The sequence below is a fragment of the Populus trichocarpa genome, chromosome 6 (assembly GCF_000002775.5).
Source record: "Populus trichocarpa isolate Nisqually-1 chromosome 6, P.trichocarpa_v4.1, whole genome shotgun sequence".
Lineage (NCBI taxonomy): Eukaryota > Viridiplantae > Streptophyta > Magnoliopsida > Malpighiales > Salicaceae > Populus > Populus trichocarpa.
In genome coordinates, this window is record NC_037290.2 from 833,508 (window position 1) to 850,409 (window position 16,902).

Genomic DNA, 16,902 nt, shown 5'->3' on the forward strand with positions numbered 1-16,902 from the left:
AGGGAAAACAACCTAAGAAAACTCTTGTAAAAATTTAAATGTGATTCAACGGTCAAATCAAAAGTTATTGTCTTTCTTAACCATTATTTTGGTATGACATGACCAGATCTCCTCTTAAGCACAAACCTGTTTTATTAGTCTAAAATGCATTTGCTAAGCCATCTATACATTTTGTTTGGGGCAAATCATCATCTATTTATGGCAGACCCGACATGACTACTAAGAATCATCCATTATCATAAGCTCACATCAATTCATATGTAATAGGTGACCACATTTGGTAAAGGGAAACTGGAAAAGATCCGCCTCAAGAGAAAGTAAAAATAGTGTTTGACGATTTGTTTATTTTTCCTGTGTTATTAATAAAAGATGCCAAGAAAACAAGACAACACCAAGAAAACAAGACAACGAAAGGTCTAAAAGACTAAGAACAAGCAATGTTTTTAATGACCAAGCAGCGGAAATGAGGAAAAGTTACAATACATCAAAACAACAAAATAAAGCTAAACCCCAAGAGGACTAAACTAGCTAAGCAAGAGGAATCTCATAGACCCATTGACGTTCAGACAGATCATCAAGCCTTTTAGACTGGTCAGCTAAATATTGTTTACTTACTTCAGGTCGACATGGCTTGCTTAAACCGAGATGTGACATGAGAAGACACACATGAGTGAGTAGCTCCCCACCTCGAGCAAGTGCATCAGCATGCTGCTTCCATCCACAATGACTTGCAGCATACATCAGCATTTCCACCCACACTTCACTTATCATTTCCCATTTCTTTTCATTTGGACAACCATCCAGTGTCTGCAATGACATAGCAAGCACGCAACCATCTAGCAGGGCTGACATTCCTCCTGCGTCAGTAAGTTTAATTTTATTTAACATGGCAGGCGGATCTGGAAGCAATTCTTTGAGAAATAACGCATGCAATTCATCTAAGGTATTCCTGCGAAGGAGACGACCCAAATGAGTGGTAGTTTCTGCATACCCTGTTCCGCTGAGCTTTATCGCTAACATAGTTGGACGATAAACCAGGAGATACAACATGTAATCGGATAATGATCTGCTGCTCATTACGCAATTTCGTTCCTTGGCAAAACTATTATTCTGAGAATCGTCAATGTAACAAACAAGAGTAGCAACGTGCCAAATGAGGAGGCTTTGACTGAATTCTACATGAGTCACGCTCCATCCCAGTTTATCGAAACAATCATATCTTTGAAGCGCATTGTTACCTCTCTCTTCCAATAGCTTAAGGAGGGTAAGGAAATCAATGGTATCGGGATCGTACCTCGAACGTTTATCCTTTACTTGTTTGAAGATCAATTCTTTTAAAACCTCATCCACATCCACCCGGCTATGAATGTTCCATTTCCCTGCGAAGTACTGCTTACGAAGCTCGTTCAATGGCTTGTTCGATTGAGCACTTGTTAAGTTGTGTTGTCCCATAGATCTTGACCATCTTTTCTGCTCCCTACAAAATGATAGTAACGGAGAAAGACAATTGATTCGATACAGAAAATCGCCCACTAATTTACTACTAGTAAACCAAATCACAGCCCAGTCGGACAAGAGAAGCACAGTGATAGAATAACAGTCAAGCAAGACAGCTCCAACCAGCAACAAGTAAGATATCATCGTATCCTTTTTTGAATAGACGTTCTTTCTCGTTGTCATTATTGAGAAGAAGACTAATGCAGAAATAGAGGATAAGCAGGTGATAGAGTGGAGAATGACGCGTAGCCAAGAAATCTCTGTCACCTTAGAATAAATCCGATCATACAGGAATCCCAGCTCTATTTCTATCAACTGGAAGGCTTCTTCCGCAGTTTTCTTAGAAACCAATTCATAGGTCTTGGTTTGATCAAAATCGAAGACAAGAAAATTTGTGGACAGCTTCTGGAACGCTTTGAACAAAAGACGAGCTTCACGAACAATTCTGACCTCATATGCACTTCTGCTGCTGGATGATATATATTCTCTTCTGATGCTAAAATCCTCTAAGGTTGCTAACCTGAAAGCCCAAATCCTCTCCCCATACTTAATAATTCCTGAAACAAAGATGGGAATGGCTACAAATATGATTGTATCCTTGCTCCATAACTTGAACAGGACATAAGAAGCCACACCAGCTTGGATTACTAGCTCAACAAGGCGCCTTAGCCATAATTCATTGTCTGCCAATGAATAAGCCGTAATAGTTTCCGGGCCACCAAGATGAAGAAGAAGGATTGGAGCCCAAAATACAGGAATCATGTTAGGATTTGCAGAGTTGGTTTGGCTGCGAACTAGGATACCCAATGATAAAGTTGCCACCAAGTCTGCTGACAAGTATGCTAACCAAACAACAGAACGAAGCCAGAATCCAGTAAAGCACTTCCGCCGACGACCAAAAATGGCGAGGATAGTTTGCAGAAAGAGACTGAGTAACATCAATATTCGAAGCGTATCCATCGTTGATGACTAGGGCATAACAACAAAAAATTTACAAAATAAATCCGCACAAAATCAGCATAGTTCCAAACAAACCAAAATTAACTTAATTAAAGATAACTAAATACAAAATTAAAAAATAAATTAACCTAGTATTTTGTTTTGAAATTAGCCAAAATTAACTTAATTAAAGAAAACTAATAAAAAATGTCAGTTTCAAGCAATGGAGATATCCCACGACTTGTAAAATATAACAAAAAAAAACAATTTTAAATTAAGTAATTCATTTAAGAAGCCAAGCCTAGTATTTTGTTTTGAAATAAGCCAAAAAATAGTTTGAAATAATAAATTACATTGGAGTTACTTTTTCGTAATCAGAGATCTGGTCGGGTTTAAATTACTTTCACCAAATAGTTTTCTAATAATTTCCATCTTTGTTCTTTTAATTAATCTTAAAAAACATTTCTAGGGGAAACTAGAAAATCATACATGTTTAACAAATATAAATTTATTAAAATAAAAAAGGTCCTTATATATATATATATAGAATAAGTTTTTGAGTGTTCAAATGTATTCTCATTATGTCCATCATTAAAATCATTTTTGACTGACCCGTATTATATTCAATTATGAAAAATATTTTTTGACTGGTTGCTATTATATTATATTAAATTATGAAAAATGAAATAATGATAAATTAATTATTCTCTTATTGGTTCTTACAAAATGGGAATTCTAAAACACTTTTATGTCTAAAAATGAGGGTATGTCCCATCAGGATTTATAGGGGAATTAAAAAAAATTCTTTTTACACATCAATTTTACGAATAAGCCACCCCTTTTTTTATTCTTTTTCTCTTTATAAACCTAGACTTTAATATTTAGTTCTATTTATAGGAAAACTAGGGATTTTGTTTTTGGTATTTATTTTTTCCTCTTCCAAATACATTAAAGTTTTCCAAAAATATTTAGTTAAATTGTGAAAGATATAAATTTTTTCTCTTTACTTCCTACTAAAAAATAAAATTATTGAATAAAAAAATCAAAACATTAAATCTGAATATATTCTTTAAAAGGAACATTAAAATTTTCATATAATATAATAATGAATATACTTAAATGACATTTGTCATTCTTGAATTGTATTGGTTTAATAATGATGTATAACCTTGTGTTAAAAAATCCCAAATTTTTATAAAAAAAATGTGATTGTTTTTGGGATAATCATGGAGAGAATATATATATATAATGTGATTAAATTTTATAATAATAATAATAACAATAATAATAATAATAATAATTGAAGTTTTATTGATAATTCAAGGAGTTAATTGCATAGTTTAATATGCAATTAATAAAATGTATTTTAGATCAAAACTTCAAATATAAAAAAATAATTATAACTTTCTTATATATTTTTACATAAAAAAAATTTAATTATTTTTAAACATATTATGATCTTAAAATAATTATTTGAAATTTTGATTTTGATTTTTAGAGAACGAACAATCACGAGTTTTCAATAAACTAAAGTCAAAATAATGTACACAAAATTTTAAAAAAACTTATGCCATATATAATTATTATAATTAAAGAGCTAACTTATTTCAATATATTTATTTATTTTTCTCACGAACTTACATCAATCAATCGCCTAAAGTTTTTAATCTAAGATTGTATAAAGAAACAGTAATAGTGTATACTACGTGTAATATTAGAATAGTGAGTAAAAAATGTTGGATGGCTATTAATTTTAATATTGAAAAGTATATATTTTGATTACATATTAATTATGGCTCAAAGTCCAGGAGTTAGATTGTTAGGTTCAAATTATTTATGATCCTTGACATTAAATAAATTCAAGTAAAATAAAAACTAAAATCTCATAGAACCAAAGATTATCATATTTTGTCAACAATTAAGCTATGGGAAGTGCATTAGTGATAAATGAAAAGTGATGCATAGTACCTAGGATTCAGGAAAATCCTATGTGGATTTAGTGTTTCCCTTTAACTACCTTCGAAAAAATATATTTTTAATTATCATTAAAATATTTGATTAAATAATTATTCATAAAAGCAATTTAATAATTAATATCATTATTTAAGTAGCAAATTATGTCAAGAGATAGTGCCATCCTATTGTCTTCAAGGGAATCAAATTAATTTTGGTTATAATAGGAAAGGAAATCTATTTTTTGAACAGTTTCAGACACATTATGAATGAATGACCATGTTTGATTTCCTTCAATTAGACCAGGTGTGCCAACAATCTACTGTAATGCATAGTAATCACAGATGATGTTGTAACAAATATGTCTGAAAATAATAACATTTTTAGCAAAACTTCTAACCAGCTTAAATGATGTTGAACTAAAGAAACATCAAAGAAAATGCTAGTAATCACATAATAATCTACTGTAATGCATAAATTTAAAACAAGAATAAATCACAAATTAATTTCCTGTCTGAGCTCCCTTAATTATGCTCAACAAATCAAATTAATTATCAGGATTAATTAAAAGAAATGGAAGATAAACACATTAACTGATCATATCTCAACATACCTGAAGAATAATGCTTCAATTTCCCAGCCACCAAATTGTGTGTTTATTCAAAGTGATGGTGTAACAATGGGAACTTGTGTGCATATATTTTAGCAAATAAATCATAGGTTGCTATTTGTAAGAAAAAAAGGAATAAATATTTTACTTTCATCACAAGTCAAAGCTTCGATAAGCTAGCTGTTATAGAAAGATGCACGTCAGGAATTTCAACACTTACAACTTAAATCAAAGCTTATTCTTGAACAGGGAGAAAAACAAGAATGAATTACTTTCTCTTGTCTCATCAAGCTAAGACTTGAAAAAGAAGAAGGACTATACCACGTAGTTTACGTTTTCTTTTCGCAAGCTAACTCCATCAAACAAAATTAAATACAAGGCTTTCAAATTCATATGCTAGAATCAAACAAAATTTGAATTTTCTTTACATCTCATGCATTACTACCTCATGCAGTTTGATTAAATTAAAACTACCGGGGGCTATTCAAAAAGAGAAAGAAAAAAAAAAGTGAGAATATATCTCTTTTGTCGCAATTAATCTTTAAATGATTTTGCAGCACATTAAAGTTAATATTTAGTACTCTTCTTACTCGGAATTAGCATATGACATGGCCATGAATTTCAATTGTTCCAAAAATCTTGCGTGTAATAATGAATAGCAATAATTGATCTTATGCCAATAAGGCGTTGATCCAGTTTTCTAGAGCTGGAGGCTAAATTCTAGAAGTTGAATTTTAATATATAAACTGAGGGAAGGTTAGCAAAACTGCAGGGGCTCTGGTTTGGCAAAGGGAGGGGGTGCCGGCACAATTGCCAAAAGAAAAATAGGGTAAGGTTTTTTTTTTACGGCTCCCTCCCACTGTGAAAAATTTAATCTTTTTTTCTAATTATTTGGCCTAACATCTGTATTTTGGTTATTTTTTTTAAATAAACAATATTAACGTCAACTTAATAAATAAAATTAATGATTTTGAAAATAATACGTTAAAAGCTCAACACGTTGAAAAAACATTTGAAATTCGAATCCTTTTGATATAATTAACGCTGAAAATGTTAAAAATAACACAAATATATCAAGAACATATTTTTTGGGTTTTCATTGTTTTTTGCTTTTTTTTTTTTGTTTCTTTCACCTAAAAAATACTTCAAAATAGGGTTGAAAATTGAGTAGCAACAAAACTAAAAAGAAAAAATAAAATAGATCTCATAATTTTTAAAATCCAAGTCTTTTGTATCCTTTCAACCAAAAAAATAACTTAGTTTTACATGACTATTGAAAAACTAAGAAAGAGAGAAGATGAAAAGATAATTTCGAGTGTAGAAAAAAAGGTTAGAGTTAATTTCTTTCTTCTTTCTGGCCGCCACCCTTTTTTTCTTTCTTGCTTTCCTTTTTATCTGACAGGAAAACCCTTTTCCCCACACCCCTACTAGTTCGTTTGTATCCTAAAAAAAAGTAGGAGTCCTTTCCAAAATAGACAATTTATATTTAAATAGTACAATAACTACTTTCCTGTAAAGAAGAAAAAATAGGCTTGCATAAAATTTTCAAGCTTTGACTTTAAATTTAGTGAAGTTTATTTGATAAAAAAAAGATCTCTTTCATATGAATAAATAATTGTCATATCAGTTTGGATGCTTGGTAAGTAAGTTGGACTTATTTCTTCACAAAACTTGTCTGTTGACAGAATTTATAGGTTATCTTAGAAAAATCATCTCTCATATGAGCTTTTTTCTGCTGCAATTTGGTATGTTGATGTCTTTGAGTCAAGAATCCAAAAAAAATTAAGTTTGTATTAAATGGACTTCTCTAACTCAAGATATTCAAGTCGAAATGACCGAAGGTAAAAAATAGCAGAATACAAGACTTGTCTTTGAAGGCTGCGATTTTCATGCTCTTTCTTCTTCTTTTCTCTTGCCATATATGTATAGAAAAATATAGATTTTAGCTATCTAATGCCACTAGAATCACTTCATTTCAATCTCTATAATTTAAGTTCTGCGTAAAACATTGATCGAAGGTCAAATCTGCCAAGATTTGACACATGTTGGAACATGATCTGAATCTTTTCTTCAAATTACTCTTTTTTCTAATCTTACATCCAAAAATACCTTCATAACTTAAAATAAATAATATCAAAGTATTTTATGTATAAAACATAGGCAAAATGCTAGGTAAATATGGGTAAAACTAACGAATAGTATAGTTGCATTAGGGTCGACTCGGGATAAGACCCAGGTCATGGGTTGGGAGGGTCAACATGAGTTGATCAAAATTAAAAAAAAATTAAAGTAACCTTGTTTTGATAAAAAATAAATACAAATAATCAATAAATTTTTTATTTGTATTTTATCTTGGGTTGACTTGGTCACAGTTTGACCTGAGTATTTAGCCGGTCAGGTCAAATAACATCGTTAGTTAATTTTTTGGCCATGATTTTTTTTGTTTTATTTAGAGATTGTGTGACACTACAACTTGAAAATGTACTTCCTGAAATATTGTCTAAAATAAACTATTTACTCTCATCGCAAGCTACATATAACTTTACGAAAGGTTTATAATATATATTAAGGGTTATTCGCAAGAGATAAATATATAGAATAAATAACTAAATTACTTTCTCTAATCACAAGCTAAAACTAAGTATTAGGAACAGAGAGGTTTTTATCTTTTATTGCCTAAAATATTTGTAATTCTCAAATTCTTTGCTTAAATTCTCATCAGATTGAAAAAAAAAAAATAAAGGTTGTTCCAAAAGAGAAAGCATAATTCACTTTGTTCTTATTATTTACAACATTCTATAAAATGTTTCTCTAGTTACCATTCATGTCCACTATTCCAAAAAACTTTTTCAAGCTCTCTACTTTGAGTATCATGTCAGCAATCACAAATATTCCAGACTTTCTTCGGACATGAGTATAAATTTCTTGCTCCCCATGGAAGGTACTGCAACTTAATTAAGAATTTAAAAGTAGCTCGAGGAAAAACTGATTGAAGAAGAACACTTTCGTAGTCTTTAATTACTCTTTTAGAATTTTCTATATGGATTTAATAAGCTGGTAATTCTTGGTAGTATCACGTGAAAGGTATAAGAACCATGTGTCATGAAATCAGGATATGGTAAAAGGAGACAGGCTTCGTTTGTATATTTGGAGATAACATGAGCTGCGGATCGAGTCAAGATTCGTTTTAGTCCCATTAGTTGTATCTTTTGACATGAAGCTGAAAAAGAAAAGAAAAGAAACTCATTCAACTTGAAAATTTCAGATTCTAACCAGGAAATTATCATTTACAAAGTGGTTGCTTATCTGAAAATTGCTCAAATTATATAGAATCAAGGAGTGCTAATTATTGATTAACAAGTAGGATTTAAAATTGTGATCACGGATAGAAGACTAATATGGAAGCCTGTGATTTGATTGCAATCAGTAATTTGTGCCTTAATTAATCCCTGATAAAGATAATTAATTATGCATGGAGATTAAGCGAAAACAATCAGAACCATATAACTAAATACAGTCTCAGGATATAAGTCATAGTTGTGAAAACTGAGAAGACCTATTTCATAATAATAATAATAGTAGCAGCAGCAGCAGCTGCTGAATTCATCTCTGGATTATCGCTAATCTATAATAAAGGTGAAATCAATCAGAATATTTGAAATATTCATGAAAACAGATATCTCAGAAATGTTAGTAAAGATTCTATTTGAACCCAATTTATCAAAAGTCCCTTAGTGTATTACTACAATTTTTTTGCCAATAAAATGGAAAATCATTCGAAAGCTTAATTAGCTTATTGACGTAGTTTATCAAACATAGAAAAGTTGGTGAAATTTCAATCACTATGTTAATGTACACGATAAACATTCTTCTAACACTTGACCATATCTAATACGCTATGTGAATTCATGAGTTAATGTACACGATAAAAAAGATAAAAATTTTATGTTGGTGAAATCATAGTTTATCAAGGTGAAATTTCTTTAATTTTCTCTGTAGCTTATTTAATAATCAATAGTTTTTGTTATTATTCTGGACAAACGATTATTGCAAATGACTTCAGATCACATATTATTTCATATTTAAAATTAATGCTTACATGTAACTATAATACATTAATGTACCTTAAGTGTCCGAAGATCAAATAAGATGCAGGTAATGTCTTAGAGAGTGTTTGAAAACACGGTGTGAACCGTGTTTTCTCAAAATTCAATTTCGTCTGCAGAAGGTGTTGATTTTCAGTTATGAAATGATCCATTACAAAAGGTACATATATTATACATATTGACAATATTTTCAGTTATGAAATGAGAAAAAAAAGGTTACAAACTTTCAATACATCAAAACAACAAAATAAAGCTAAAAGGCATAGTATAACAATACATGAGAAAGTTCCATCCTTATTGAAGCATTAAAAATAACAGTACTACTCCACAGAAATATACCTCGGACCCAGGGAGCTAGGTTTTTCAGACTCAAGAATACCAGCAAGCCTTGTAGACCGATCAGCTAATTGTTCACTTATTGCAGGTCGACACTGCTTGCTTAAACCGAGATGTGCCATGAGAAGACAGACATGAGTGAGTAGCTCCCCACCTCGGGCAAGTGCATGAGTGTGCTGCTTCCATCCACAATGACTTGCGGCATACATAACCATGTCCACCCACACATGACTTATCATTTCCCATTTCTCGTCATTTGACCAACCATCCCGTCTCTCCAATGACTGCAATGACACAGCAAGCATGCAACCATCTAGTAGGGCTGACATTTCTCCTTTGCCTTGTTCTTCAATTTCCTTTAACACGGTAGACGGACTTTGAAGCAATTCTTTGAAAAAGGCTTTCACTTCAGCTTCCTGAAACGATAATGCATTCAATTCTTCCAAGGAAATGTTGAGCTTCACTTCTTTATGTGTATTCCAGAAAAGGAGACGACGCAAATGAATTCTCGTATCATCATACCTTGTTTCGCTGGGCTCTCTCGCTAACATGGTTGGACAATTAACCAGGAGATACAACATGTAATCGGATAATAATGTGCTGTTCAATATTACACTTTTTCGCTTCTTGTGAAAACCATTCTTCTGATCAGAATCATATAAGTAACAAACATGAGTAGCAATGTGCCAAGTGAGGAGGCTATGAATGAATTCTACACCATCCACACTCCATCCAAATTTACCGATGCAATCCTTGCTTTGAAGTGCCTCGCGACCTCTCTCTTTCAATAGATTCTTGAGGAAAGTGAAATCACTGGAATCAGGATCGTACCTTGAACGTTTATCCTTGACTTGTTTGAAGATCAATTCTTTTAAATCCTTGCCCACTTTTTTCCGGCTATCAATGTTCCCTATGATCCATGGAAAGTACTTCTTAAGAAGCTTGTTCACTGGTTTGTTTGATTGAGCACTTATTAGGTTGTGTTGTCCCATAGATCCTGACCACCATCTTTTGCGCTTCCTCCAAAATGTTAGTAACAGAGAAAGACAATTGATTCCACGGGGAATACCACCAGCTCTTTCACTAGTACTGGTAAGCCAAATCATAGTCCAGTCGGAAAAGAGTTGCATAATGATGGAATAAGTTTCAAGGCACACAACTCCACTCAGCAACACGTAAGATATAATCTTATCATTTTTCGAATAGACACCATTGCTCTTTGTCATTATTGAGAAGGAAACTAATGCAGAAATAGATGATAAGAAGGTGGTAGAGCGGAGAATGACGCGAGACCTGGAAATCCTTGTCACCTTAGAATAAAACCGATCATACTTTAATCCCAGCTCAACTTCTGTCAAGTGGAAGGCTTCCTCCGCTTCCTTTTTAGAAACCAAATCATAGGTGAATTTTTGATCCGATCTGACGAGATCAAAATTCTTGGACAGTATCTGGAACGTTTTATATAAAATATGAGCTTCATGGAGATATATGACATTACTTCTTGTATTCTTGTAGCAGGGTAATATATCTTTAATCTTGATGCGATGTACTTCCGCACAAGGTCGTGGCGACACATTATTGTATACGTGGAGTCTCGTCAAAACCGAAATCCTTTCACCATATTTGATGATTCCTGAAACAAAGATGGGAATGAATACCGACGTGATGACATTGTTGTTCCATAACCTGAACAAGACATAACAAGCCACACCAACTCGGGTTACTAGCTGAAGAAGGCGACCTATCAATAATTTGCTGGCTTGATCCATTGAATAAACAGGAATAGTTCCAGGGCCACCAAGGTGAACAAGAAGGATTGGAGCCCAAAATACAGGAATTAATTTCGGATTTGCGGAGTCGGCTTCGCTGCGAGCAAGGATACCCAACGAAAAAGTTGCCACCCAATCTGCAGACAGGTATGCTACCCAAAGAAAAGTCCCAAGCAAACGTCCACTAGTATACTTCCGTCGTTCTCCAAAAATGGTGAGCAAGATTTGCAGAAGGAGACTGAGTAACATTAATGACCGAATCTGCCATTCATTCCATAGTTCTACAATATCTTGAGACAGAAATTGGGCTAAATCAATCTTTGACGACACGTCCCTAGCAAACACATTTTTCAAAAATAAATCAGCATAGTTACAAACAATTTGATCAAAACGAACTTGAGAAAATTAAAAACAACATACAAAAGGACCATTTTTTTTCTTTTTCCTTATTTTATATATTAGGGGTGTGCAAAAAAACCGGAAAACCGAATAAACCGAGAAAACCGAAAAAAAATTAACCGAAAAAACCGAACCGAAAAAAAAACTGATTAAACCGATTAGAATAGTTAGAAAAAATCCCGGTTCGGTTCGGTTTTCGGTTTTGTAATGCAGGAACCGGTTAACCCGGACCGAACCGAACCGGTTCAAATAGAAATAAAAAAACCGGTACTATAAATACCTTCCTAACCCATCTACAGTTCTACATTTCAGTCTCTTCTTCTAACCTAGCCGTCGCCCCCCCTCTGACTCTCTCTTTGATTAAATCTTCATCTCTTCTCTATTCTCTCCCATCAACACTTCTACTTCTACATTTCAGTCTCTTCTTCTAACCTAGCCACCGCCCCTCCCCTCACTCCCTCTTGATCAAATCTTCATCTCTGTTCTCTCCCATCTACAGATATGCTTTGTAGTTTCTTCTTCTAACCCTAGCAAATCTAGTCGCCGCCCCCCTCCCTCTTATTCAATCTCTCGATCAGATCTTCATCTCTCCCATATACAGATCTACTTGTTAGTTTCTTCTTCCAACCCTAGCAAACTTAGTCGCCGCCCCCCTCCCTCTTGTTCAATCTCTCAATCAAATCTTCATCTCTCAATCTTTTTGTCTCTAAATCAAAACTAGCAGTCGCTCCTTCAAGTTCTTTGTCTCTCCAAGTTGGATCTGTCTATTCTCTTTTCTATATTGTTTTTTCTTTTTTTCTTTTTTAATTTTTATCAGTTTATATTAACCTATTTTGTTAAACTTTTCAGGTGAACTATTCAAGAGAACCAGATGAACTTTTAATGTTCATGCTTGCGCGCCTCAATAGTTGGTTTATTTCTATGCAGTTTGTTCTCACTTGGTTTCTGAGAAAATACAAGCAATAAAATGTTGAAGGCATATGGTTTACTTAACAATAATATTAAAATAGCAGCATCTTTCCTTTTGTTTTATTTTTGTGAGTGCTGGAAGAGAGACTGTTGATGCGTTTTATTTCAATTTCAAGGACTCCTGCAGATTGTATTTCTTTAGTTTTATCAGATGCGTTATTTTCTTGATTTAAGTGTTATTTGTTGTATAATTTTATTTTGCATTTTGATTACAGTTGATTGGTTTGAGAAAACTGGGGTGCAAATTAAAAGATATTTCTCCTGTAATTTGAGATAAATTCTGGTAAAGAAAAGTTAAACAATGAATATAGGTTTTTTTATATCGATTACAAATTTTCAAGCCTTTTAAATGACCCCATCAAAAGTCATAAAAAAGCCAAAAAAAATAAGCTGGTTTTTCCGGTTTTTCTCTTCAATTAACCGAACCAAACCGAACCGAAACTGGTCGGTTTGAACCGGTTTCGGTTCGGTTTCGGTTTTTTTTTTAAAAAAAAAAAACCGATTTGGTTATTTTTTTAGATGAAAACCGGACCGAACCGGAAATGCTCACCCCTATTATATATATAACCTTTTAGTTTAAGAATTAAAATAAATGAATAAAAGGAAAACGTAGATGAACTCATAATATATATGAAAATAGAATTATTAGTCCCTGTCTCACGGTCTACACAGACAAACACATATTATCTCTCACACTCACTGTTACATGGCTTTCTAGAGAGAGAAGCTCCGACCTCTCTCTATAAAGCAAATAAGAAAAAGCCAAAGAGAGAACAAAACCTTATGGGGGCTGCCCTCGGCTAAATATAGTCGGCGGTAAGCCCCTTAACATCCTTTTAACATTTTTTTTCCCTTCTGTTCATCTTCCCCTTTTTTTTCAGATCTAGATCTAGTTTTTTTTACTAGTTCCTTGAGGTTGTGGCCATAGGTGAAGTGGTTAGTATATTTGTAGTATTTGGAGAAGACTTTCCTCCTTTGAGCTGCCAGTGGTTCTTTTTTGGGTAAGAATGGGGCTGTAATTTATGGCCGAAATTGGGTGTGATTTTTGTTGCAGGTAGCTGCTTGTGATGAGGGGAAAGTTCGGATATGTTGTGGGTCTCCTGGAACCTGTTTGTGAGGGAGAAAAGAGAGGCAAGGCAGGGTTATATGCGGGGCTACTGGTAGCAAAGGAGAGTAGATCGGTGGCTGGGTTTTTGGGAGGAGATCGGGTCTGTTGAGGGGCCGCTGATGTCGGCTTCAAAGGAGGAAGGAGAAAGCGGGCAGCTGCATGTGGTTTCTTAGCTGGTTTGGCGTCAGTTTCTTTACGGTGCTCCTGCTAGTAATAGTGAGGAGATCGGGTGTTTGGATTTTGGGAGATGATCGGGTGATTTATGGGCTATCAGTTTGAAAGGAGGAAGAAAAGGACGGCTGGTGTTTCCAGATGGTTTTTGGCATTGGTTTGATGGTGTGGAGGAAGAGAGTGGCATGGCTGGTGGGTCTGGCTAGGATGGTTCAGGCTGGAGGGAGAACTGGGAAAGGGTAGAAATTAATTTTATTTTTCAGGGTTGTATGGAATCCTTTGTTTTCAAATTTTAATTTTGGTGGTGATTACCCTAAATTTACCTAGACTCAAAGATTATGGCCTTGACAAGCGCATCTGAGTTCAGTCTCTTTTCTTTAATAAATAAAAAATAAAAAATCATGAAATATAAATACTATATATATTTTTTAGACTTTAAATTTACAATTTTTTTCATTATATATATATATATATATATATATATATATATATTAGAGTTTATATTTTTAAAATATTATTTTTTTATAGGTATTAGCTATAAGTTACCTTAATCCAATAGACTTCAGTATAAGCTATCAAGTATAAGTTAGAGATAATGAGTCAAATTATTAGAATTAATAAATTAATTGATTATTTAATACATAAGTCTTGCTTTTAAATTACTTATATTTTTTAGGATATCATCATTGGTGTTGTTTATGAGAAAAATAAAAAAAATCAATTTATTTATGTTTATCTAAAGCTTTAATGAAAGTTTTTCTAATAGGAATTTCTCTATTAAGTTCGAAGATAAGAGTTTTTTTAAAGGAAATTATTCTAATGGGAGTTGAGTTCCTCTAAAATCATAAATATCAAACACAAAGATATTGTACAATTATGTATTTCAATAACCTACTGAATATAAATTGGATTTTACAATATTTGTTTTTATAAATAAAAAGGTGTCATTGATAAAAAAAAAAAAAAAGGAAAAAAAAGGAACAAGTTGGAGATGCTATAGGCCAAATATCACTATATCTACATTATATATTGCAATAGAAAAATATCTAAATTTAGTGAAGATGTCAATAATTAAATCAAAATCCTAAATTTTCTCATGTAAATTAATTCAGAAGATGAAAAATGGAGTGCAGAGATGCCATAAACCAAATAGTATCAATTACTCATGCATATAAATACAATAAAATAAGGATTTAAGCCTTTCACAAAAAACAAAAACACCTAAAAATATGTGTAAAAACTATTTGTTGAAACCTATGGTGAGAAAATGAGGTAACTTTCTTGAAATTAAATGTAATAAAGCTTGAATTTAAGGTAGAAGTGGATAGAAGAAGAAGCAGATTGGATAAAGAGCAGACGGGAAGAAGAAGCAGACTGCGTGTGGCTGCCTATTTTAGAAACTAAAGCTCCTTTTCCTCTAGTACAAAACAATACCATTTATAAGAAGGGAAAAAAAAAAAAAAAAGAGTTTGATCTCGACTGTATTTCACCAAGTCAGATTATAGATTAATCTAGTTAATCATCAGAATTTAACCAGGTTAATTTTCTAAAGAGTTGTTTGGTGATTCGAGACCGGTCCAAATCCAAGTTGACCAAATTTTAAGTCAACTTTACCTTTATTACACCTACCATCAATTTATAATCAGCATAACTATCAATGGAATCACCACCTGAATATAATTCCATTTAGTACTGGTTCGAATAAGAGAATGTAATGTGAAGTGTACGCGGAGTATGTGACATAACTATTAATACAATAAAATAAATGGACATAAAAACACACATCAAGAAAATAACTTCAATTAATTACTACGTGTTTTCTACAATTTTCTAGCCTTCGAAACATATTTTTGTAAATAGCCCCAGAATCAAACAAATTTTACATAAATAATATTCCATTGCATAATGAAGTTTCAACCACATATATAAACTGGCTGATCAGTGGTAAGATTTAGGATCTCATGTATCTATGAAATCAGTATGATATATATATATATAAACCATTCATTTCAGCCAACCTTTCAACTTAATAAAATAGCGTCACCTTTATATCCACCAAAAATAACAGTAATATAAAAAATTAATGCATAAACAAAAGCATATAGACATACATTCACACAGAACTTGCAGCCCCAAAGTTTGTTGAAGTAAATGTCTGCCGACTACGCTAGCTGCTGTGTAACCAGCTTGAGTTGCGCGCGTTCCCAATCCTGGTGCCACAAATTTGTGTTTTATTTATAGAGATGGTGATTTATTTAAGGATATTGTGCAGCACTATGAACTTGAAAATGAAATTCCTGTCACGAAGCAAAATGTTAAACGTTTTTTATACTGCTTAGAAGGAATAGAATAAATAATTTACTGTCTTCACAAGCTATATACAACTTTATGAAATGTTTATGGTACGTACATATGAATGGTGGGTTATTCCTCTGAATAGGGTCTTTCCCACCAGCTATAGAATAAATTAATTTCTCTATTCACAAGCTAAACCTTGACTGCTTGGTTCCCTGGCTTTAATTTTCTGTATTTCACTTTAATTTGATTGCTAGACTTCTGTACCTTTCTTACTGGCCACTCTCTTGATGGACTTTATACCAATATATCTTCTCAATAGTAGCCAAAAAACCATACCTGGATATTATACGTTCAAGAGCATTAATAGTGGGGATTGTTATATATACACTAAAATTGACCAAAAAATTATAAAGTTTAGATCGAGAAGAACATGCCAAACTTGATTGCAGATCAGACTTGAATATGGATTGTTAATGGAAGGTATAAATAGTCTACATGATACAACATCAAGATCCTTAAAACAAGAAATGAGTGGTTAATTATCTTGAATAGAGTAAGTGTATAATTACTAGAAGTTATCGTAAATAAGGTGATTGAATAGTTACTGGAAGTTATTTTGAACTTTTCTATTTAAAGAAGGAGGCAAGACAACTAAGAACTCATATTCAACAAAACAACGACAGTTGCACTACAGTTTTATCAAGTTCACAGGATCTTCAAAATCTATTTATCAAGTAGGCATGTAAT

General features: G+C 32.7%; 1 protein-coding gene across 2 annotated transcripts; it reads right to left on the bottom strand.

Annotated features, from left to right (window-relative positions):
• Window positions 1-316: 316 nt before the first annotated feature.
• LOC112327965 (uncharacterized) lies at window positions 317-11,647 on the bottom strand. 2 transcript variants are annotated; one of them, XM_052453693.1, is made up of 2 exons: window positions 10,273-11,647; window positions 317-1,294 (listed from the first exon to the last, which is right to left on the bottom strand). In XM_052453693.1, exons 1-2 carry the CDS (start codon window positions 11,457-11,459, stop codon window positions 529-531), a joined length of 1,953 nt encoding a protein of 650 aa, XP_052309653.1. In that variant the 5' UTR covers window positions 11,460-11,647; the 3' UTR covers window positions 317-528. The 2 variants fall into 2 exon arrangements, with proteins under 2 accessions (XP_052309653.1, XP_024459421.1); XM_024603653.2 differs by lacking the exon at window positions 10,273-11,647 and adding an exon at window positions 5,003-5,101 and having other exon boundaries at window positions 317-2,466.
• Window positions 11,648-16,902: the final 5,255 nt, after the last annotated feature.